The 25598-nt window shown below is 49.5% G+C and overlaps 1 protein-coding gene across 8 annotated transcripts in view; it reads left to right on the forward strand.

The window, feature by feature from the left end:
• Positions 1-25598, forward strand: part of MARK2 (microtubule affinity regulating kinase 2) — a 632043-nt gene that overhangs the window by 443966 nt on the left and 162479 nt on the right. For 5 of the 8 annotated variants that reach the window (XM_086950522.1, XM_086950521.1, XM_086950529.1 and 2 more), the window contains exon 14: positions 829-990. The exons of the other annotated variants lie outside the window; for them this stretch is intronic. In XM_086950522.1, the coding sequence (XP_086806648.1) occupies positions 829-990 (162 nt within the window). The remainder of the gene's footprint in view (positions 1-828; positions 991-25598) is intronic. 8 annotated transcript variants of the gene reach the window in all.

A 25598-nucleotide genomic window follows, 5' to 3' on the forward strand; every position in this document is an offset into this window, starting at 1 on the left:
TTCAAGCGCGTCACATTGGGTTGAGTAATGAGTCATTACTACTTCTTTTACTGCTAACTTTGCTGAACTTGGGTAAGGGCACTTAAGCAGTATCATTGCTCTGAACATGTTCTTTCTTTTTATAATGTGCCAGAATGCTCGTTCCCTGTGACATGGCATGAATAGTTTACTTCTAAAGAATTTTTTTCTGTTGTAAGAAAATCAATATATGCAAAGTCCTGAATAGCTGTGGAAGTATTTCAGGAAATAAGGTGTATATTAATTCACAGCGAGTTCAGTGGCTTTATTATCTTCTGAATCCAAATAACTGAATAACTTATCCACCACTCAAATTACTTTCATATTTCGCTACACTAATTCAACACTAATCCTTTATGGGCCGAAAAAGCGCTTTGATGCCTCGCCAGGGGAAGTAAGCGCTATATAAATGCAATTAAAATACAGAATATACAATATTCCCTAATAACCATTACAAGGACCGTTTTTCCAGCAAAAAAAGCACATGATTTTTACTTTACACAGTTTGGTGTAAGGTTATTATGCTCTAAAGGACAACTTTAGCCAACACAGTCTTATGGGGCCATCTTTTACCTAATCGCCATCTGTGACATTTTTAATAATTTAAAGTGTAGCCAATTACTTTATTGTAAACAGTCTATGAATAAGATTCTCAGAGTGTGACCAAGAGCTCTATCCAGCATGCATGTCGCCATGTTCACAGCTTTGAATACAGCCTAGAACCTCCTTGTCTTCATTGCTCTACTTCCTCCATCTTCCTTTCCCCCTGTTGTTTCCCTAAATTTGTGCCTCCATGCTTTTGTTTCCTAGTTTAACTACGCCAGGGTCCAGGGCTTCCACTGCTTCTGCTTCGGCCGTTATGACGTCGTCGGCACGGCCACGCCAGCATCAGAAATCCATGTCCACATCAGCACATCCCAGCAAATCCTCGTTGCCCCCCACGGAAAATAACTGTGAGGCGCAGCGGCCCAGGCAAGTCACACTCCATCTCTGCGGGGGTCACGGTTTCTGATCCTCGATGAGCCATGTGGGAGGGGGTAGTATATAAAGAGGACAACAAAAGGAACCAAAGCCTACAATTTCTGACGTACAGAACATCTTCAGTGAGTTTGTGCTCTTTTAAGGCCTTTTCTATCTGTGATGATCCCATGGCCTGAGAATTTTAGTGAGATCTTGAACGTACATAAAAGTACTCGAATTGAGACTACACTGACGTCCTGCATATCAATAATTGCTGGTGCAACAAATTGTTAACGTGTCTTAGAGTATTGATGCCTGTTACTAGCGTGGATCGGTCTTTTTTTTTTTTTTTAAATAGGGAAAGGTTTATGCAGGTTCTTGGAGAGATAGAAGAGTACTACCAGAAATGTTGCCCTGGCCAGTGATGGTATTTAAGTTAGACTTAATTGGTGACATTTAACAAGTCTCCTTTCTGTGTCTTTTAAGCCAATTTTTTCCCACATTTTTTCTTTTCCCTTTAATTGTTGGTAATTCGAGCTCCTACCTCATGCCAACATCCAAGATGCTTCTCGTAGCAGGTATGTACCTCCCAGCTCTTTATTGGTGTGAATAATGCTTTGTGTTGCTTACTGTGAGGTATTCATCCACGTTTACCAAGCTTAGAATCTTGCGCCCGTAGCCAGGTTACAGATTTCTTCTTTAGGATGACATTTTTCAGCGGTGACTGCTTACGTCAAGTCCGGGTTGGCTGCTCATGATTTTGTGAAAGCTACAAAAAAACTATTACTGCAAGTGCAAAAACAACTAACAGTTGAATGCAATTCTTTTCAAACTGGTGAGAACTTTTTTACCCATGCACAATTGCACTGTTAAACATCTGAGAAGAAAATGTTTCTGGTAGCTACTTTATCAGCCCGCGAGATAAATAAGAATGGGGATTTTTGTGTGATTTATCTCAGGCTGCAGTATATAGCAACAGGGTTGATATGTGTGAATTTCTCTCATTTAATGTTGTGAGGTGTGGTTAAACTAATCCCTCTCTCATCCTAAGTGGCTGAACTTTAGGACATATTGGAAGTCAAAATTTCATTAAGATGTTCTCAGTCTTGGACAAGGGGGATGTTTTGATGCCAGGATGATTGTTTTATAGTAAATGTGGTAAGTAACTGGTTAAATTTGTGTCAGTGCAGGCTATCCACATCTAGTTTAAATAAACATTGGCAAATCCAATAGGTCTCGCCTATGGAAGCACTTTTTGCTTTGCCAATGTGTTTTAACAATGTTCTACACCAGCATGGCTAAAAGTTAGTGGAGTGGAGTATTGTGGAGAGGTGTAGATTATTGCAGAGTGGTGTTGAGTATAGTAGCGTGGAGAGGCGCAGAAGAGAGTATTGTGGAGTGTCATAGAGTATTGTAGAGAAGAGTCAAGGTTAGTGTCTTATAGTAGTGTGTTAAGCAGAGTTGCGTAGTGTCGTGGAGTATGCATGAAGTGGTAGCGCACTGCTATTGCAGACAACACATTTTTATTTGAAATTACCATTGGATTTGCACAGATGTATAGTTTTACTGATCAAACTCTACATAGCACACAAACGATAGTGTGTGGAAATCTGTATCACCCATTGCATTGATTTGATTTGATCTAATTCAATTACTTTTCACCACACTACAGAATTACCAAAAGTGTGCTTCATTTGTGCTTTCCTAATTCTTGAGAGTCCTGAAATATTTGTACAGTTCATGTTTTGGCATTTAAATGTTGTATGCTGTAAAGAAATAATACCCCACAGCCTTTCCTTTCACCCCCAGTACTCAGCAAGATTGTCAAGTAAATCCTCTCACTTTGCAGTCAGAGAAAGAAAAGTAAACGCTAACCTTCCTCGGAAGAACCTCTGTCTTTGCATGCACAGCAAATGTCACAAGATAAAGGAGAAATGTAAAGGCCTGTTTATTTCTCATTCACTTCTGAAATACAGCGCCCATGGTGTGAAATTAAGGGAGAGAATTGTTTAAGTTATGCTGTTAGTAAAGAGCACTGACCAAAATAAACCAGCTTGTAGACAGACGGAAAGATTGATGACTGGTAGTGGCAGAGATGATCAGAATCCGTCAAGCAGAAAGATAGGAGACAGGAAACCTTTTCAAGAAATACAGCACAGCTATTGCTGCAAACAAACATAAGGGAGGCAACTGAAAACACATTTACTCTTCTGGAGTCCCCCACGAAAAAGAAAAAAAGGAGTTCCCAGAAAGAGAGCACATGTGAAGGATTACAAGGAACCAGTCAAAGGTGGTAAACAAGCTATGCTCCATTGGAGGTACAAAAACATGCTGGACAGCCTAAAACAAATAAAATTAGCCCAAGCTCGCAAGGGTATATTGGGTCACCCACCTTTAACAAAACTAAAACAAATAAAGGCGGCGAATAGAAAGCAAGCAAATGTGAGTTTCAAAACACAAATCCAATAGTAATCGGTGGGTAAAGTGCATTCCTAGAGAAGGTTGCGGCATGTCCCCAATATGTCTTTGCAACCAGGAAACTGTGCTGTCTGGTAGGCTTCACCCTAAAAATGGCCTGTATTAAATAGTTGCCAAAAATCCATTCCATTTGTGTTAAAATGTCTATGGCTAACTTCTTGGAGGAATGTAGTGCTGAAAAATTGCAATGCAGCCTCTTGGAAATCCATTCATACCTTTATTCTTATAAAACCTGGTGCTCAAATTAATCACCAATTAGGGAAACACAGGTATAGAATCTTTATATATTTCTAACCCAAATTTCTACTTTCCTCCTAATGAAGTGCTGGAACGCTACACTTTAGTTTTTTTTAGAATCCCTTGCAGCAGAAGGAAACCGCCCTAAAATTGTTCTCCTCTAATGGTGTACAGTAATTTCTTTTTGTGTAGTTCTTACAAAGTGTGCACATGCCCAGGGGCGTCATGGTTCTAGAAGTAAAGTAAAGCAATTGAAAAGGGCAATAAAAGCTGGAAGCAAAAAGTTCTGAGAGCTTTCCTAAACCTATAATATAGTAGGGCATAGTGCGTAACTCAAGTGGGAGGGAATTTTAAAGAAGGGGAGCTTTATAATATATATGGCTTGACCAGCTTGGATAGATGTTTTCAAAAAAAAGTTTTTTTATTTTTTTACCCTTGGTATGTAAAGCAGGCTAGTCAGATCGAAAAGAGCTGAGGAGGGACATGATGACTAAACAGCTGTTAGAGAAAACAAGGGATGTTGTGTTTTTCAGCAAAGGTTTTGCTGTTTCTTTCTTTACTTTTTATTAACATTGCTCAAAAGATTATAGTTTACGTGATTCACTTGTGTTTGTACATGGTGAGGTTTAGACATTACAGCAATAATATTTACAAGAGATAGCAGACTGTAAATCTTTAATGGCTCCCGGGTATACTTTCATACCATGACATATTACTCAAAAAGTGTCTCAGCCCGGTTCCTCCCTTCCATCCACCGGTCCGCCCCGTTTCAGCTGTTGCATATCGCTCAGCAGCATCGCTCTGTGTCGCCGCCATGTTGCCCATACTGTCTCCCATTTTATAGCAGTTCCATTATTGATCATCTTCAGTAAGTGATTGGTAGAAGCAGTTCGAACCAGGTAGAGGGCGTTTGCACAATCTGAGCCAACTATGGAATGAAATAATACCAAAACGTTCCTCTGGGTAGGGTGCGAACTTTCCTTAACACCTAATATAAAAAGCACGAGGAGGCAACTGTAGCAACCTGCAGCTTCAGAGAAAGTTTATCAAACTGTACCTCAAGGTTTTTAGCAAATGAGGAAGGACAGCGGTCTCAGTGCGACTGACCACCAAGCCGGTGACCACATATACAGGGGCCTCCCCATTAGTAACATAATTTTCTTAATCGCTTGCATTTTTTGACACTTATTTAGGTAGACAAGTATGGATGTATATTAAGGCTGTTTCACAGTTTCCTTCTGATCTGAGAATTAACTGTTTTATCTGTACAGCTTATGTATGACAACTGAAAATGGCAGTAATTTAACTGAAGGGGCTACAGATATTAAAAAGATTGGAGCTAAAGAGGAGCCCTGGGGTACGCTGCAGGTCAGTTAAACTGATGAAAAGCATTGGGAAAGGCAAAAGAGAGGAAGGTTATCCCCTTCAGAACTCCTCCCCGTAGTCCAGCATCTTATAGTCTAGTGATCACGGTTTTATGAGCTTCTGTATTGAAGACAGCAGACAAATGAAGCAAGATGAAGGCCTCCATACCTCCCTGATCTAAGATCAGGGAAAGCTTGTATTGAACAATAACACGCTCCACCTCTGTGCCATATGCTTCTCGGAACTTACCTGTGTTGTCTAGAAAAAAGAATTTGAGAAAATAAAGGCTGGAAATTCAGCATTTGCCTACTTCTCTGCTATTTTAGCAAGAGAAGAGAGATGGGATGGTAACTGATCATTTCTGGTTTGTCCAGGAAGGTTTTTGTTTTAGGAGAGGACTGACGCACGCTATTTACTATTCAGCAGGGACTAAAATGTCTAGGTTTGGGATGATTAACTACCACCAGAATCTGGAGATCTTCAAATTTGGAGAAACAATATTCTGGCAGGACAAGAACATATTGGGAAGCCAACATGACCGTTTCCATTAAGGAAAGTGTATGATACAAAGATAACTATGTGAACTATTTGCTCAGAGACTGAGCGGAAGGAACCATATCCATGAAAGATGTGTTCAGGTAGTCAAAAGAATTCCATGATTCAGAAGTGACTTGCCTAACTCCACTTTTGAACAGTATGAGAGCTAAATAGGCAGATGTGGAGACCGGCATTATGAATACCCACTCCTTGTGGTTCTAAAAATGTAAAGTGACAAACTACATTTTGCAGTGAGCAATGCACGTTTTTGCTGCATGGATTAGATAGATCAGTGCAACCACCTTATTTTTGCCTAGTCTGAAATGTGCAGTTAACTGTGTGTTTGCTTTCTTTTTTCAGGAATATTTTACTGTCCGCTTGCCAACTGGGTAAGCTATATCTGGTGATGAGCTTTCCCTCTGTACCTGTGTATAGGGTATAAAGAGCTATAAAATAGTTTGTAATGAGTTGGTTTTATCTTTGTAGCGCTTTAGGTTTGCTTTAATGTCTTCTTAGTATATAAGGTGCTATCACTACCACAGTCTAAAAGAATACTGATAAACATGCTGTTTGATATTGAACTCTGCTACTATCTTGAGGGTGAATCCGGGTTTCTTAGATCCACTTTTGTCACAGGAAATTCACGTTGGTGATAGTAGAACTAGCCACTGCCTTTGAAAATCTAAATTAATGCTGTATAGCCTGCATTGAGTTTCCTATGTATCTTGCTACTCTTTATTCTGGTTTATATATTTTCTAACGAGGGCTCCACTTGCTGATTTTACTTTACCTAATTTAGGAGTCACTTTTGCTTTACTGTGCTCTCATTTATTCCTTTTAGTTTATATCAGTATTGATGATGGTCAAGTGAAGTTCTGTTTTAGGCAACATCAAAGGTCCTTGTGTAATGGTCATTCTGGTGTAGGAAATTCAAGAAATTCGATAAATTTAAATTTGCTTGTTAGGTTTCACCTGGCCGTAGCACTGCGCAGCAGTGCTCGCGCAGGCGAAATCTTTTGATCCACAGTATGGGGCTTTGTCCCGCCTCTCTCTTCCATTGGCTAGCTCCATAAATGGAGGCTAGCCATTGGAAGAGATGGTTGTCAATCACTCTTTCCCCGTCACAACGCAATTTGTGGGCGTTTCTGGGTCTTTTTTTAAGTACCGCCCTCTCTTCCCATTGGCTGGAATTTTACCTTCCTGCCAATGGGAAGGGGAGAGCACGAAAAACACGCCCTCGAATCCCAAAATGACCGTGCGTTTCTCCGAGGCATTACTGCTTCGCCTCGGAGAAACGTGGTGGTGGGAGACGACAGCAGCGTAACATGTACGGCCCAAGAGGCTGTCATTGCCCGGTACGTGGCTTACTCACCGCAATACCACCAACCGAACCAGACGCTCTCAAAACTGAACAGTACCCGCCAATTAAAGGAGGACTGCTCGGACTAAACCACTGTCTGAGTCCACAGTCAACAAGCATGTCAGAATTGTTTGTGGCGTGCTCGGATTGGTTAAGCATTGGGGAGAATGCACGGGCGGTCCGTGTAAGTGGCAGACAAGTGGTTTCCCTAGTATCTGCCTTCATGCTTGTTTTTAAATGGTGGCTCTGCGCTCGTCACTGCTTCCACCCTTCCACTCAAATATAGGGCGCGCTGTGCTTTCGCTTGTTGATTCTATTTGCGTGTACATCGTGACCCCATTCCGCGCTCTCCAGACAGCAGAATTATCGGCTTTTTTATGCAGCTCGATCGGTTTTGTCGGTGCTGACGGTGGTTCCTTTGTTCTGCATCTGACATGCACCAGAATGCTCGGAACGCAGCAAGAGACTGCCTTGATTTTCAAATTGCAACTTAAAATACCAGAACTTCACCCTTTCGTCTCCTGTCGCAACCTCAGCACCCCCAGCCCTCCCCCCCTTCCAGTCTCCCACTGTGACGACAAACTTGAGAGCCACCACTGCCCCTGGGCTAAGATAGCCTCTGGCTCTAACTCTTCATTTGAAGCCGCTAGTCCATCATCTTGACCGAGGGAGGCTCTCAGTGTGTGGACGGAGCGCCCGCCGGAGGCAGGAAGAACAGTGAGCACAGCCTCCCAGGGAATTTCATTACTGTTGAAGTTATTTGGCAATCTGCATGTTCAAGAACAGTCTCTAACTGTAAATCTCTCTGACGTCGGGAGAGGCAATGGGCCCCTCTTGTATAAAAAAACACACTAATAAATTGTGTGTTTGTTCAACACTGTAGCTTTCAGCACCCTCCTTGCTGATAAATTTTGTTTATTTTTTGCCGACCCTCTTCTGTTCTCGGCGTCTTCCTCGGTCTTCTGTCTCCGCACTCCCCGCTCTGCTCGGTGTTTGTTGATATTAGATAACTGTACCCCTTTGCTCCTGTACAAAGTTGTGGCGTTACCGGCCGACGCCAGAGCCCCGACCCCCCTACCTCTCCCACGCTCGTACATTACAGCTCCCTGCTAGCTGCACCTCACACTGAACGAACGGTAACCCCGTCCAAAGTGCCGGTGAGATTTCTTTGGTAATTTTGGTCTCACCCCTCCTTCAAGAAAACTGTTTTAGGGTGTCGTTGGCAATGGGCTTTCTGGGTATCTATAAATGCGACAAGGAAGATCTCAGTTTTTGTCTTGGATTCTTGGCACATGTGTGATTCCCGTCAATTAATAGTGGTGCCATCAGCAGTTTTATTGCCTATTGAAGGGAGAATGCGGGGAGCGCTGAGAAACCAGCTTCGCTCGGAGTTTGTGAGCTACGTACTGCTGTTAAACGTTGCTTAGTATGAAATTAACGTGAAAATGTTTGCGCATAACGGTGATGCACCTGAAACAATGGTGTGCGTTTACACCCCCCCCCCCCCCCACCACCATTATTCGGTACGTTAAATCGCGGGATATTTTTCCCTGAAGCCTTTTGCTGATGACAATTACCTCCTCTGAGGGACAGGTGGCAAAGAGCTGCCAATTTGTCAGTCATTTAAATAAAGTGGGTGATTGAGTAAACTCATGCTCCTGATTTACGTGTGATCTGCACTTACACCTTCAAATTCAGGTAAGGCCAACTCGGCCGGTCATCCTTCTGATGTCATTATGCCGTAGTAACTCCTGCTATCTGATACACTTATACGCGAGAAACTGTTGCGTTAAGGGGACAAGTTATCAGTGACCTTTAGTTAATATAAAAGGAAATACTTTTTAGGTCTCGTAGCGATACAGTGCGTAAGCACTGTACTCGCCGAGATCTAATGTTACTGACTCTGCTTCCCAGGAGACATCACCTGGCGCGCGCTTCTCTCAAAAGGCGATCGGCGCAGGCCACGCGCGCGCGAACGCGCTCGCCGTGTCTGTCTCCTGGGAAGCGCATACATACACAGGCACACTTCCCCCTGCAAGCATGCGCACACACAGACACACACAGGAGCGCACATACACGCATGCACACATACAGAGACCCCCGTTGCGAGCACACACACACGCTCCCCCGTCCCACACACACACAAGCGCACCGCCCCCGTCCCACTTACCGCCAGTCCGGTGTTCTCCGCGGGGCTCCGCCCGAGGGAGAGCCCAGCGTCACTGTGAATTATGTCCGCCTTCCAGCGCGTGGAAGATCCGAGGTCGGGGCCAATGGACTCCGAGAACGAGGCTGACGTCACAGCACCCCTCCCCGCCCCCTCCTCCGCCGCCGGCGGACGACGCAGCCGTGAAACCCCTTGCACTGTTCCTGGTAACTCGTAATGGTTTATTTATTTATATATTTGTTTCCCTTGACGTCATCACATCTGTTAGCCATTCCCATTGACACCATTCTTTTGACCCCGTGTTGCTACAATCATGTAGTCCTTTCTGGATGCGAAATCAGGCTCTCAATGTTTCCTAGCACAGGTCACCTCAATCTAACATCACATAAGGCCCTCACCTCGCAGGTCACAGAGCCAACTATAACATGAAGGCTCCGGTACTCCGCACCCTCATAATCCGAGGAAGAAAGATGCCCCCCACAGCTGGACATTTGATGTGGCCTTTAAATCTACGAGCCCGATTTAGAGCGCGGAGCACAGTTTGTGCTCCATGAGGGCAACAAACTAAAATACTTCACCGCCTTCATCGGGTCTCTCTCCTTGGCATTTAGAGATGCCCGCTGTCCAGCTGCCATCTCCAGTCAATGGAAGGAACCGCCGTCACAGCCGTTCCTGTTAATGTGTTAAAAATCTGTTGAACGGTAATGTAAAATTCACGGGCGTTCAAACTTTTAAGATTTTTCTTTTTAAAACTGACATCCCCCACATAGTGGGATTTGCTGTCTGCCTGGCAGTCTTGTTATTTATATGTGGGTTGCTAGCGCGTCACGCCGCCAACGCTTCAGACCCGGGAGGTGAGTAGGGTGTTAAAGCGAGCTGCAGGAGCTGTCTTTCAGATTCCAGGGGGTAATGTTCCGGAGCCCACAGGGACGAGCAGGGTTTCTTATTCCCCAGCGCCCCGGATTGCCAGGGAGCAGCGGGCGTGCAGGGTCCCGTGCTTTGGAATGGACAATGCGGCGTTGCAGGCAAATGCGAGAGCTTGAGAAATGACCGCCGAGCGCTGCATAGTGTATTGTGTGTAATGGCCTACAGCTGCTTGTTGTGTTGCCTTCACCCTGTATTTCGTGCTAGTGACCGCTTTGGCTGTCAGTAGGAAGGTTGCTGTGCTAGTAGCACTGGCAGTAGTGGGGGAGGAGTCGGCTGTGGCTACAATGAGTGGGTTTGCTGTGGTTGCATACTAAGAGTGCGTGTGTGCAAAATCTGGGTATAGTACTGTGTGCGGTGCTTTCTGTAGTACTATGCGCACCCCAGAATCCCGTTTGTGTCTCCCCCACCACACCATAGCTGCAGTACTACTAGAGTGTATGTGTGCACTTACTCTGGTTATGGGAGCCGCGTGTATTCGTTAGCTGGCTGCGGTGCTAGCAGCGTGGGTGTGCGCCCCGCTTGCCGTGGAGGTTCCACGGATGCATTACTGCTACTTTATAACTGGGTGCTGTGCTGGCCCCGGCTGTAGTGTAACTGAAGATACTGGACTAGCAGCATGTGCTCTGGCTGTAGTACTAGTAATTTGTGTTTGCACGCGCTCTACTTTGACAGCAGTGCTCGGAATTTGTGGGTATCGCTACAACGTACACACCTTGGCTGTAAAGTAGACCTTGTGTATACTGCTGGGGGTGGGTGTGTGTGATCATCCCCAGTAGGTGCCCGACGCCTGTGTGTCATGTCTGTACTACTAACTGCGCACAAGCGCACTGCTGCAGTGTGCTAGTAATTTCATTTCCAGTCTGGTCCCTCATAGTCCTGCCTCGTTTGGAGTTGCGGTTCCATTCTTCAGTGACAGGCTGATGATATTAATTAGTTGATTCCTGTATGCGGGTGGGCTTGTCTGGCGTGCCCAGTTCACACAGCCTCCCTCATCTGACCAGTGGATGCCTAAAACGCAGAAACCTTCCTTGGTTTCTTGCACGCGTTATCTTTAGAGGCGGGAGTTCACATGTAAACATCCCAGCCCTCGAGCCCTCCACATCCTACCTCCAATTTGGCAGTTCCCATCGACTCGGCCAATAGTAAACGTGCATGTTCACGATCCTCGCTTTGTATGTTCTCATCTGGGCATATAAAAAAGTAAAAACACTATGTTTGCTACAATCATGCCTTCATGGGTGCTCTGTATCTGCAGCATCTGTTCTCTCATATTAAAGACCTTTGTTTGCTACAATCATGCCTTCGTGGGTGCTCGGTATCTGCAGCATCTGTTGTCTCATATTAAAGACCTATGTTTGCTACAATCATGCCTTCGTGGGTGCTCTGTATCTGCAGCATCTGTTCTCTCATATTAAAGACCTATGTTTGCTACAATCATGCCTTCGTGGGTGCTCGGTATCTGCAGCATCTGTTCTCTCTGTGTAAATGCCCGCCGTTAAGTAATGTGTAAGCACAATATTGAATATATAACTTATAAAACCGATTTTCCTCAACTTGTGTTAAACAAGTTGCACACATAGCAAATCGTTAGCCTTGTTTGTGCCTAAGATGTGCCGATACATCTTATGTACAACGTTTTGTAAACACCGCATCCCTTCTGAGGAAGCAGTTTGAAATCAAACCACACATCTGCCCGACAAGTATGACGGGCAGCTGTAGGTTGCCGGATCTCAAGTTTTGTGATCGCGGTGTGTTGGCATTTATTTACATTTCACCAATTAAAATTACAACTGCATATCTGGAATGCGATTAATAACAGCTGTGAGCCCGTGCCTGAGGTGCATCATCAGAGCTGTGTGAATAATAACAGCTGTGAGCCCGTGCCTGAGGTGCATCGTCAGAGCTGTGTAAATAATAACACTTGTGAGCCCGTGCCTGAGATGCATCATCAGAGCTGTGTAAATAACTGCATCAGCCCCGTGCGTAAGGTGCATCATCAGAGCTGTGTGAATAATAACAGCGTCAGCCCCGTGCCTGAGGTGCATCATCAGAGCTGTGTGAATAATAACTGCGTCAGCCCCGTGCGTGAGGTGCATCATCCACATTGCTCAGGTCACCCAAATTCCTGCACTCTACCACACTGCTTTCAAGAACAGCATACTCTTGCACACACTCTCACTGCTCACCAATTCAAAGTTTGCTAAACATTTTATGCAACGGCATTGTCATACACAATGCCAATAACTCAAACTTTAATGCTGCGAGACCTATTGCATTGTAAATGCTTGTTTTAAGTGGCATTGGGCTTCAGGGGTTCACTGATTGGCTCTGTGTGTGTGTGGCTCTCTGTGTGTGTGTGGGGCTCTGTGTGTGTGTGGGGGGGGGCTCTCTGTGTGTGTGTGTGTGGGGCTCTGTGTTTGTGGGGGGCTCTCTCTCTGTGTGTGTGTGTGTGTCTCTCTCTGTGTGTGTGGGGGGCTCTGTGTGTGTGAGGGGGGCTCTATGTGTGTGTGTGGGGGGCTCTGTGTGTGTGTGGGGCTCTGTGTGTGTGTGTGTGGGGCTCTGTGTGTGTGTTGGGCTCTCTGTGTGCTTGTGTGGGACTCTGTGTGTGTGGGGGGGCCCTCTATGTGTGTGTGTGGGGGGGACTCTGTGTGTGTGTGGGTGGGCTCTGTGTGTGTGGGGGGGCTCTGTGTGGGGGGGGAGCTCTGTGTGTGTGTGTGGGGGGGAGCTGTGTGTGGGGGGGCTCTGTGTGTGGGGGGGCTCTGTGTGTGGGGGGGCTCTGTGTGTGGGGGGGCTGTCTGTGTGTGTGTGGGGGGGATGTCTGTGTGTATGGGGGGTGGCTGTGTGTGTTTGGGGGGCTGTCTGTATGTGTGGGGGGGCTCTGTGTGTTGGGGGGCTCTGTGTGTTGGGGGGCTCTGTGTGTTGGGGGGCTCTGTGTGTGTGGGGGGGCTCTGTGTGTGTGGGGGGGCTCTGTGTGTGTGGGGGGGCTCTGTGTGTGGGGGGGGGGGGCTCTGTGTGTGTGGGGGGGCTCTCTGTGTGTGTGGGGGGGCTCTCTGTGTGTGTGGGGGGGCTCTCTGTGTGTGGGGGGGGCTCTGTGTGTGTGTGGGGGGGGGGCTCTGTGTGTGCGGGGGGAGCTCTCTGTGTGTGGGGGGAGCTCTGTGTGGGGGGAGCTCTGTGTGTGGGGGGGGGCTGTGTGTGTGTGGGGGGCTCTGTGTGTGTGGCTCTGTGTGTGTGTGGGGGTGCAAATCCAATAGGTCTCGCATTTGCGAGAGATTAAGCTATTGACGTAAGTGGCAATGCCATTTATTTATCTTCTTTCAAAACCAACACATAAATAAAAATGTTGTCATTTACAATGCCTATAGCTCTAAGTTTGGCAAAGGCGAGACCGTTGCATTGTAAATGCTTGTTTTTATATTTATTTTTGATTTAGAGAGAGAATGAGTGAGTGAAGGGTGTCACGACACTGTACACAGTAATTAACTGGTTAACAGAAAGAAGTACAATAATAGTATGTTTGGCAATATGTTGTCAGAATTAGTATAGGGCATGTTTTGTGAGGACTTTCACCAGGAAAGGGAGGTTTGACGGTTCAGCATCTGGTTTCATCAGGAGATGTAACAATTTCTGGACCTCAGCCTTTTGGGTAAATCTTGTTCCATAGGGGGAGCGTGAAGAGGTGATTTAGCGCTTTGGTGATAACAAAGGAGGGAATAGTCTGTGATGTGGGTTTGCAGTGACTCTGACGTTTCAGATATCCACTTCAGACAGTGTTTTAAATTCATTCAATCAATCATTACATTTCTAAAGCGCGCTACATACCCGTGAGTGTCAAGACGCTGGTGGGGGGGGGGGTTACGCTACGCTACTGACCGAAGAGCCAGGTCTTGAGGAGTCTTCTGAAGGCCGGTAAGTCCTGAGTCTGTCGTAGGTTGGTTGGGAGAGTGTTCCAGGTCTTGGCGGTGAGGTAGGAGAAGGATCTTCCGCCGACTGTGGTTTTCCGGATACGAGTGACTGGGGCGAGGTTGGCTGAGCAGAGGCTTCGGGTGGGTGTGTGGAAGCTGAGTCGGTTGTTGAGGTAGGCAGGTCTGGTGTTGTGAAGTACTTTGTGTGCGTGGATGAGGAGCTTGAAAGTGATCCTCTTGTTGATGGGGAGCTAGTGCGGGTCTCTCAGGTGGGGTGCGATGTGGCTGCGGCGGGGAACGTAGAGGATTAGTCGAGCTGAGGCGTTCTGGACTCGTTTTAGTCGTCTCAGGAGCTTGTTTGTTGTTCCTGAGTAGAGGGCGTTCCCGTAGTCGAGCCGGCTGGTGACGAGGGCCTCGTTGACTGTCTTTCTCGTGTCGATGGGGATCCATTTGAAGATTCTGCGGAGCATTCGGAGGGTGTTGAAGCAGGACGCAGAGACGGCGCTGACTTGCCTGGTCATGGAGAGGGTGGAGTCGAGGATGACCCCCAGGTTGCGTGCGTGCTCCGTGGGTTCCGGGGCTGTGCCTAGTGATGTGGGCCACCAGGAGTCGTCCTAAGCTGATGGGGCGGGTCCGAGGATGAGGACCTCCGTCTTGTCTGAGTTCAGATTCAGTCTGCTGTCCTTCACTCAGTCGGCTACGGCCCTCATTCTGGCTTTGGCGGTGTGGGGGTCTTCGGTGAGGATATGATTAGCTGGGTGTCGGCGTAGGAGATGATGTTGAGGTTATGTTGTCGTGCGACGTGGGCGAGAGGAGCCGTGCAGATATTGAACAGCGTCGGGCTGAGGGAGGATCCCTGTGGGACGCCGCAGATCTCTGTGTTTTCTGAGTGAAAGGGTGGGAGGCGGATGCTCTGGGTTCTGCCGGAGAGGAAGGATGTGGCCTAGGCCAGGGCCTTCTCTTGAATGCTGGAGTCCTGGAGGTGTGTTGATAGGGTGCGGTGGCAGATTGTGTCAAAGGCTGTTGATAGGTCCAGGAGGATGAGGGCGGCTGTTTCTCCTTTGTCCATCAAGGTCCTGATGTAGTCAGTGGCGGCAATGAGGGCGGTCTCGGTGCTGTGGTTGCTGCGAAAACCGGATTGGGAGGGGTCCAGGATATTGTTGTCTTCAAGGTAGCGGGTTAGCTGTTTGTTGACGATCTTCTCTATTACTTTTGCCGGGAATGGGAGCAGGGAGATGGGCCGGAAGTTCTTGAGGTCCTTAGGGTCTGCTTTGGGCTTCTTCAGGAGGGCGTTGATCTCGGCATGCTTACAGATTTCCGGGAAGTGGCTGTCTCGAAGGAGCAGTTGATGGTTTTCCGGAGGTGGGGGTAGTGCTGGCCTTGTTGAAGACATGGTGAGGGCAGGGGTCCGATTGGGATCCGGAGTGGATTGAGTTCATGGTTTTGACGGTGTCTTCGTCGCTGATGCTGGACCAAGTGGTCAGGCGGCTGGTGCGGGTGGTAGTTGCAGGGGCGGTGGTCTCAGTGGTGGGTGCGAGGGGGTCGGAGTTGAGGCTGTCGTGGATGTCGGTGATCTTGCGGTGAAAGAAGGTGGCCAGGGAGTCTCAAAGGTCTTGTGATGGTAGGATGTCGTTGGTGTTGGAGCTTGGGTTGGAGAATTCTTTCACGATGTTGAAGAGCTTTGGTGTTGTGTGCGTTGTTGTCTAGGCGGTCCTTAAAGGCGGTCCTCTTGGCGGTCCTGATGAGTAGGTGGTGTCTGCGGGTGGTACTCTTAGGTGGTGTCTGAGGGTGGTGCTCTTAAGGGCTGTGTGGTTCTGTTGTTCGGTAGTGGAGCCATTTCTTCTCCAGCTTCCGACAGGTGTGCTTGGAGGTCCGGAGGTCTTCGGTGAACCAGGTGGCTTTCTTGTTGGTGTGGTTGGTTGTGGAGGTCTTGAGAGGGGCGAGGGTGTTGGCGCAGGCGTTGATCCACTGTGTGAGGTTGGTTGCGGCGGTGTCTGGGTCGGTGGGGTCGGCGAATGGTCTCCGGGCGAGGGTGGTCGTCAGTTGGTCTTCGGTGACCTTGCCCCAGCAGCTGCGTGGCAGCTGTTGGGTGCGGTGGTGCGTGGTGGGTTTCCTGAAGCTGAAGTTGACACATCTGTGGTCGGTCCAGTGAGGTTTGGTGGTGTGGTTGAAGGAGACTTGGGGGCTTGAGGAGAAGATGGGCTCCAGTGTGTGTCCGGCGGTGTGGGCGGGTGTCGTCACGAGCTGTTTGAGTCAGAGGTTGGCAAGGTTGTCGATCAGGGCGGTGGAGTTGGCGTCGTTGTTGTTCTCGAGATGGAAGTTCAGGTCCCAGAGGAGGATGTAGTCCATGGAGGCGAGGGCGTGGGTGCTGATGAGGTAGGCGATGGTGTCACTGAACTGTGGTCTGGGTCCGGGAGGTCTGTAGATAAGTGTTCCTCTGAGGGTCGTGTTGGGGTCGGTGTGGACCTGAAAGTGCATGTGCTCGGCTGTGGTGTGGGTGTCGTCGGTGTTAGTTGAGATTCTGATGGAGTCTTTGTAGACAATCGCGATTCCACCTCCTACTCCGTTGTCGCGGTCTCTGTGGGAGATCTTGAAACCCTGTGGGATAGCTATGGCAAGGTCACCGAATACCAAATGCATTGCTGTGGTGGATGGGCATGGGGAGTAGTTGGGTGATAGGGCATCTCCCCACGTGTTCAGGTTGAACAGGGCACATGTTGAGGTCTTGTTTGCATTCAGTCCATTCGAAATGTAGCTTTCAATCTTTTTGTTTTTCCTTTTCATTGAAAAAGATTGGGAACTTCTCACAGGTTTTGGAAGAGGTGTTAATGATCGTGGCAGAGCTAGGACAGGTTTGGTGCTAAATATTCTCAAAGTTTGATTGGCTGGTTTCTGGCATTGTCTAGTTTGGATCTAAAGAATAAGACTTCAGCATTCCAAACGTAGTTGGACTAGATGTGTGGAAGAGGATGTTTGTCTACACCTTCTTTCTGCTGGTCTGAGTTTCCTCCTTTCTGCATTGAAATTCTGGTTAAACCAGATTTCGGACACTTTGTTTTTCTGTCTTTTGAGACTGTGTTGCCATTTCATCTATTATGCCAACCATAGTCCTGTTATAGTGCGATTGTTAGCTCCTGTGCATTCTGGATCTCATTTGGCTATTCAACTTTCTTGCTGAACAGTATAGACAATTCCAACCGATTGACCTGATTTGTGTCTCTTATAAATCTTTTTGGTCCTAGGCATTGACCTTTGATATGCTGTGTGTACGTTGAGGTGAAAAAGGATGTGGGTGGTGAATAGACCAGTATTTGTATTTGTATTGTATATTTCTAAAGCGCAACTATTGCTCCGAAAGGAGCATCCTGGCGCTAGCTAGATAGTGTGCAAACAATTACCAATACAGAATTAGATAGCGGCACCAGTCACAAAGTAGTATGGATTCTATGGACGGTGGTCCTTCTTTAAATATGATTCTTGCAGGGACTGTCGTCGGATGATGTCTGTGACGGAACCGCACCGCGTATGTCTCTACTGCCTGGAGCAAGACCACGGCCCAAGTTGTGCCTCAACTGCCTGGCCATGGCGCTGAAGACTTTGCCGGAGCGGGCCCGAAAGTTGCTTGAAGTCCTGCAGTCGGCTCCGCGCCACTCAAGGTCCCGGTCCCGTGGGAGGTGGAGAGACTGGTTGCAGAGCCATCTCCATCGTTCGTCGGGATCGAAGTCTTCGCATTGGGGTCAGGTAAGATGAAACACAAGAAGTCGAAGAAGCGTCATTGCTCGAAGACTTCATGTCGCAGCTGAGGGTGTGGGTTGTGCCTCCCGCACGGCTCCGGCGGAGCCTACGTCCGCCCTTTTTGAGCCGTCTGGCAAGCGGTCCCGACTGTCGGCCCTCGCCCTTCACTGTCGGCCCTCGCCCTTCACTGTCGGCCCTCGCCCTTCACTGTCGGCCCTCGCCCTTCACTGTCGGCCCTCGCCCTTCACTGTCGGCCCTCGCCCTTCACTGTCGGCCCTTGCCCTTCACTGTCTGCCCTCGCCCTTCACTGTCGGCCCTCGCCCTTCACTGTCGGCTCTCGCCCTTCACTGTCGGCCCTCGCCCTTCACTGTCGGCCCTCGCCCTTCACTGTCGGCCCTCGCCCTTCACTGTCGGCCCTCGCCCTTCACTGTCGGCCCTCGCCCTTCACTGTCGGCCCTCGCCCTTTTACTGTCGGCCCTCGCCCTTTTACTGTCGGCCCTCGCCCTTTTACTGTCGGCCCTCGCCCTTTTACTGTCGGCCCTCGCCCTTCACTGTCGGCCCTCGCCCTTCACTGTCGGCGGATCCGGCATCGCTGTTGGCTCTGGCCCGGCACCGCAGGGCCCTCAAGGATTCAGGCCTGGATCCCGGTCGTCACGGGTTGACCTCGGTACACCTCCACCGACGTAGACCACACTGGCATCACCTCTCATGACACCTGTGGCACCGGACGACGTTGCCCCCTGACTCCGCCCCAACATGGAGCCGGAACAGCGTCACTCAGCGCAGATTCAGACGCCGACGGGGCCTTTCTACCCCTATGTCCAGCCTCCTTATTTTCGGCCTGTACATCAGCCTTCGGAGGACTGGGAGGGGTCTGAGGACTCTCTCACAGCTGTGTGAGTATGACCCGGACTGGGTAGAGGAACTGGGGATGCCAGTTGTCTAGACCCCTCTCCTGACATTGGCATGCTCACTCCTCCTACCATTACTGAGGAGGGTGCAAGTAACGCAGTGGTGTTGCGTAGGGCGGCGTAGGCCCTCCAACTCCCTACAGTGGCCATCAGGACTAACCTCCTGACAGAACTGCTAAAGCCGGGGACTACCTCTGCGGAGCCATTGCTGCATTTAATGAGTTACTTTCTGACATTCTTTTGGGCACCTGGTCCAGGCCCAACACAGGGGCTCCTGTGTATAGGAACGTGGCCCGATGCCATCGCCTGACCCCTGGTGACACTATTTTCCTCTTCCAACACCCCACTCCTGAGAGCTTGGTTGCCCAAGCCTCAATGTCCCAGAGCGCCTTCCCTACCGCACCCCCGGACAAGGGAATCCAAGAGACTGGAACAATTTGGGAAGAAGATGTTTTCTTCCTCCAGTTCAGGGCTGCAGTCTGTGAACACTGCATGCCTCTTGGGCCGTTATTCCCACTCTGTGTGGAATACAGTGGCACAAGTGCTGCCTCTGTGTCTGGAGGAGGCGCGGAAAGTGCTCTCTCAGGCTATTGCTGAGGAGAGAGATGCAGCCAAGTTCACAATACGATGTGGCCTTGACACCGCCGACTCGCTGGGCAGAGTAATTTCCACGACAGTGGTGCTCACGCCATGCTGAAGCCTACTGGCTTCTTGGGGGATGTCCAGAACACCCTGATGGACATGCCCTTTGATGGCATTCGCCTTTTTGGCAATAAGACACATAGTGCGTTGGAGCGTTTTAACACCTTCGATGCTCATGACGAGCTCAGCTTGTCATGAGGTATACCTCTCGTACACTCGACGAGCTGAGCTTGTCATGAACAATGGGAATAAATAAGGGCCAGCACAGGAGGTGAATACCATCAGCATTGATGGTGTTAAGGACTCTCGGGCTACGGCCAAGTCCTTGGGCCTTTCGGCCACTCTCACTCCTCCGCCTTCTGCTTTTCGCTCCTTTCGTGGTCATGGAAGGGGTGCCCCAGCACGTTTGTTTCATAGCCACAGGCTGCAGCAGTCTCAGCGCGGACGTGGGACCCACAGAGGCGGGTTAGGGGACCAGCAGGCGGGTTAGGGGACCAGCAGGCGGGTCAGTCCACTTCCACCACAGACACCACTGCCCCAACTCCTTCATAGTCCGGTCTTTCAGGCCCATCAAACGCCAGTGGGCGGCAGGATTCGCCATCACCTCCCCCATTGGCGCACCATCACTTCGGACAGGTGGGTTTTACAAATATTCCGCAGAGGCTATTCCCTACCCTTCGAGACTACCCCTCCAGCCTTGCCACCCCAGTACCACCGCATGTCGAGGGATCATTTGGCACTTCTTAATCAGGAAGTTGCAGCCCTCTTGACCAAGGGGGCCATTGAGCACGTTCCTGCGCCAAAAGTAGGACGTGGTTGTTCCCACTACTTTCTGGTGCCCAAAAAGGACAAGGGCCTGCGTCCTATCTTGGGCCTCAGGGACGTCAATCGCTTCCTCCGGAAGGAGGAGTTCAAGATGTTGACTCTGGCTCAGGTCTTGTCTGCTCTCGACCCTGGAGACTGGATGGTATCGTTGGATTTGCAGGACGCATATTTCCACATTCCAGTCCTACCGGCCCACCGGCGTTACCTGTGGTTCACGGTAGGCCACAAGCACTTTCTGTTTACCGTGCTCCGCATTGGCCTTACCAACGCCCCTCGGGTGTTCAGGAAAGTGACGGCGGTGGTCGCAGCTCATCTGCACAGATCAGGGGTTACAGTCTTCCCCTATCTCGACGACTGGCTGTTGATGGCGGGCTCGCCCCAGCTAGTTGTCTCCCACCTCCAGACTACGGCCGACCTCCTGCATTTGCTGGGGCTCACCATCAATGTTCCAAAGTCACACCTGATTCCCTCTCAGAAGCTCCTCTTCATTCATTTATTTAAAAAAAAAGTTTTATATAGCGCTGGCTAGACCCGGAGGTATCAGACCGCTTTACATGAGCATCAGATCATAGTTAGAGGTTACATCGTTACAAAGGTTACACAGTTCTTAGAGCATGGCAAAATAGTTACTTGTAAGGTCGAGATAAACAATAAGCACAAATACGTAAGGGGAAAAGATGACAAGGTGAAAGATTCAGGAGGGGTTGGAGTAGGGGAAGTAGACAGATAATGAAGGTGGGAAAGAGGAGGGGAGGGGAGGGTGAGAGACACAGCATGGGGAGAGGAGGGGAAGGGTGACGGGGACACAAACCGGTAGACGAGTCAAGGCAACGTCTCAAGTCCAGAAAGCTGTGATCCCAGGGGTAGTGGTATCCCTTCCCTATCTATATTGAGAGATGCTCCCTTTACGCAGTGGACTCTGAGAAGGGTCTCTGAGACTCCAAGGCTTACATACTGGATCCTTCACCGAAAAGGGGAGAGGGAGTGCTTTGGCAAGGGGTGCCATACCATACCTCAAGTGTGAGTGGCTCCCTTGGCTCAGTGGACTCACTCAGCGGGTTCGCTGAGTCTCCAGAGTATAAGTATTGGATCTTTCCCCAACAAGGGGAGGAGGAGTGCTTTGTCAAAGGGCACAAATGACAGGCAGAGTAGCAGGCACGTGGAGAGATTCAGGGGAGAGAGGATAGGAGCTAGGGAAGAGGCAATAAGGAGAGACGAAAAGAAGTCTGCCTAAAGACCGACTGGATAGGTGACGACCAAGGAGGGAATCCACGGCCCATCTCCCCTATAGCTAAACCAAGTAGCTCCATCAGCATCAGACAAAATAGTTCAGTCTCAAAACATTGAGAGAGGAGGGAGGGAGAACATAAATAGAGGGAGGATGCTGTAGGAGACGGAGAGACGAAAGGAAGTGCAACAGTGTGGTTCAACAATATACTAGAAGAAGAGCAACAAGTAAACATTAAATCAAACAATCAGCAATACAATTAGGGGAGGAGAGAAAGGAGAGAGAAAGTACTGGGGCGTAGGGGAGGGGGGAAAGTGAGGATAAGGGAAGAGACAACCGTAGAGACGAAAGGAAGTCTGTCTAAAGACCGACTGGGTAGGTGACGACCAAGGAGCGGTTCTGGATACAACACTGTTTTGGGCCTATCCTCCCGATCGGCGAGTCCAGGATATTCAGGCTATGATTCCGATCTTTCGGCCTCTATCCTGGGTTTCGGTCAGGATGACCCTGAGGCTGCTTGGCCTCATGCCTCCTGCATCTTGCTGGTCACTCATGCCAGATGACATATGCAGGCTCTGCAGTGGGACCTGATGTTCCAGTGGGCGCAGCATCGGGGGAACCTGTCCGATAACGTCCAGATCTTGGAGGGCACTGCACCGCAGCTGCAGTGGTGGCTCATGAACTGACATTGGAACCAGGGCAGATCCCGCTCCTTTCCCCAACAGGAGCACACAGTGGTGACGGACGCGTCCCTCCTGGGATGGGGTGCCACATGGGAGAGGCGGAGATCAGAGGCCTCTGGTCTCCGGCGGTTGTCAGCAATTTTGCGCGTTGGAATTTCCAAGGCGGAACTCGCTAGGCGGCGCTTTTTGTCGCAAGTGGAGTTGAGGTCTGTTGTACTCCCTTCTGCCTATACCACTTCTGCCCAGAGTGCTGAAGATTATCAGGCGTGACTAGGCCCAAATCATTCTTGTGGCGCTGGACTGGGCTCGAAGAGTTTGGTATCCTGAGCTACTCAGTATGACGATCAACACCCCGATCTGACTGCCTCTTCGGGAGGATCTTCTGTCGCAGCAGCAGGGGACAGTCCTCCACCCAAACCTGTCCAGTCTCCACCTTTTGTGGTGGAGATTGAGCTGCGGCAGTTGATTCCTTTTGTCTTGCCTCCTGAAGTCTGTGATGTTATTCAGGCAGACAGGCATCCCTCCACTAAGTTGGTATAAGCCTGCAGGTGGAACAAATTTGTGGCATGGTGCACAGCAAAGGCTGTGGATCTCCTTTCTGCCGCGCTTTCGGAAGTTGTTCTGTTCCTAATTTCTTTGGCCCAGCAGGGCTCTGTTCTGGGCACTATCAAGGGCTAGCTTTCTGCTATTTCGGCCTTTCTCAGGCTCCATGATCAGCCCTCTCTTTGAAAGTCCACTGTTATAAATAGATTTCTCAAAGGCATTACTCATCTTTTCCCTCCTATTCCTTTCGTAATGCCACAGTGGGACTTGATTCTGGTGCTTACCTATTTAATGTGCTCTCCCTTTGAGCATCTTCACAACTGTCCTCTTCATCTGCTGACTTTGAAGACTGCTTTCCTGGTTGCCATCACCTCTGCCAGGAGAGTGAGTGAGCTCCAGGCTTTCTTTTAAACCTCCTTTTCAATCTGTCCATCCGGACAAGGTTGTGCTCAGAACACGTCCATCCTTTCTTCCAAAGGTTGTCACTGTCTGTCACTTTGGGCAGACCATCACTTTGCCCACCTTCTTTCTGTGTCCGCATCCTTCTCGAGAGGAAGAGAGGCTCCACCTTCTGGACCCAAAACGTGTGCTCTCGTTTTACTTGAACCACACCCAAAAGTTCCAGGTGGATGACCAGCTCTTTGTTGGCTACGTTGGCGCCAAGAAAGGTTGGACCGTACCTAAGCGAACTATCTCCCAATTGTATATTAAAGCCTGTTATTCTCTGGCTAAAAAGAAAGCTCCGTTGAGGCTGCGCACCCATTCCACCAGGGCGACTGCTGCCAATACAGCGTTTGGACATAGTGTCCCCTTTCAAGACATCTGTCAGGCAGCTACGTGGGCCTGGCTGCACACTTTCACTAAGCACTATTGCCTGGCCTGGACAGTCCAGTCCGGAGAGACAGCTTATTTGTCCGTTCTGTTATCCGGGACTTCCTGGTGTGATCTTGGTTCGCAGACCCACCACCAGGGTTGGTATTGCTGGGGTATCTAAGCTAAGGCAAGGAATCTATCACTATGTGTTTCTTTCAGATGAACAAATGACTTAACTTTGGTAACGATATATTTGTAAGAAACATCAGTAGTGATAGATTCCTTACCGCCTCAACCGTCCGCCCCGTTCTGCGAACTGATTTCTAGGGTTAAGGTCATCCCTGTCAGGACCCTAGTTTCAAGGCACCAGTGGTCTTTATCTTGCATGGCTCTGCGTTTCTTGAGCGGAAAGTCGTGTACAGAACTGACGTCAGTAGGCGAGGGCGGCGTCTAAGTAGCTGCTGCAACGTCATCTCGGCGACCACAACGCCAACGACGGATGTGGAGCTGCACAACGCCACCTTCCGACACACAGGGGTACTGCTGACGAAAACTTTCCGGATCCAGTCTGACGCCTGGGGGTAATTCAAAGGTAAGTAATCTATCACTACTAATGTTTCATACAGATATATTGTTACCGAAGGTAAGTAACTTGTTAATTAGGATCCATACATAGCCCAACGCAAACATTCCCTACACTTAAGGGTATGATGAGACACGTTGACAAAGTTTGTAAAGATACTGTGCGTGCACTAATCTTGACTCCTAGAGTCAACAAAAAATATAAAGCCTCCCTAACAGATCCAATATTTATTAAGAGCCAGTTGCCACTAGACTTACTGGTAGTGTCCAGTGCTCCCAAATAAATTAATTCCCAAACCGCAGGGGACGCTCCTCCCCCAGACAAAGAATCCAAGATAATAAACGTTTCTGGCAAACACATAGCTGCTCAAGCTGTCAATCACTGGTACATTGCAAACATGCAGGGCCTTTTGCCTAGCTATGACAGGGAACACTGTCATATCTTACATAATTGCTCCAATATCTCCCAGATGAACATAAGGCAAAAGTGCAAGATTTGGTAATGGAGGGAAAGCTAATTTCCAATTCGTCCATAAGATGTGCTCTAGATGCTGCTGATACCGCAGCTAGAGAGATCAACACTAGCATCATACTCAGAAGATTTGCTTGATTAAGGATTTCAGGGTTTAAGCACGAAGTCCAACAATTTATTTTAAATACACCATTTGATAAAAAAAAAAGTCGCTTTGGTCCTGAGGTTGATCAGGCGCTTGAAAAAATTAAAAAGGACCCTGAAGGGGGCGTGGCCAGCAGCCGGCGATGGCGGCAGCTTAGAGGGAGAGCTCCGTGATTGAAGCGGCTCCCAGAGTAATCCGTACATTTATCAGTCATCAGAATTTCCCAGGCGGGACGGCAACGAAGCCCAGGACCAGGCGGCAGCAAATCAGACCAGCGGGACCTCAATCCGAGGTCGTAAAGAACAGTTTTGACGGTGCCCCGTGTGGGCCTGTGTGCAACATCCGGGCCGGTGAACAGAGTGCGCGGCAGACCTGGCAGGAAGTGGCCCATCTCGGGCAGTGACTCACCGGAAGTGCCCAGCCGCGGACAGCGACGGCAAAAAAGATACCGGGGCATCCAGCCACTATCACCGGACTTCGGGAGCCCGGAGTGCCTGACGGGGGGCCCGTCTGAGGTGAGGGGAAGACAGACCCAGACGCCCGGCGGAGACGGAGGCCGGCGCTCAGAGCGGCGACATCGGGACCTGTGACCCCCATCTTGAGCCGCGGTACAGCCCTGCCTCAGCCGCTGCAGACCCGATACGGCGGCCAGAGCGCTGGGACAGGCGGCGGAGGACCCGCGCTGCCTAATCGACCACAATGTGGCTCCTGGGCCCCCCCGCTGACCAAGGGCGCACTGAGAGGCGGGGAGCCCGAGTGCACAATAGCCCTAAAGACGCCCCCACCCAGAGCGGGCTCCGAGTGCAGATGAGCGTCTGCGCGGGGCACTCACCCTAAATCCAGTCGGATCTGCCTGGCGGTGTCACGGGCCCCACATCAGCACCAGGGGGCCCAAGCGGTGGGTCCGGCGGCCACGGGACAGGGGCGGCACACGTGGAATTGGAGGGGGGCAGAGGAAGTTCTTCCAGGGCGTAAGCAATCGGCTGTCTGCCCCACGAAAGAGTCTGTGATTCGACTGACAGCCTCACCCCACCGAACTCGCAAGGGCACCACCAAGATACAGAGACC

This window comes from Lissotriton vulgaris, unplaced genomic scaffold (assembly GCF_964263255.1).
Source record: "Lissotriton vulgaris unplaced genomic scaffold, aLisVul1.2 SCAFFOLD_667, whole genome shotgun sequence".
Taxonomy (NCBI): Eukaryota; Metazoa; Chordata; class Amphibia; order Caudata; family Salamandridae; genus Lissotriton; species Lissotriton vulgaris.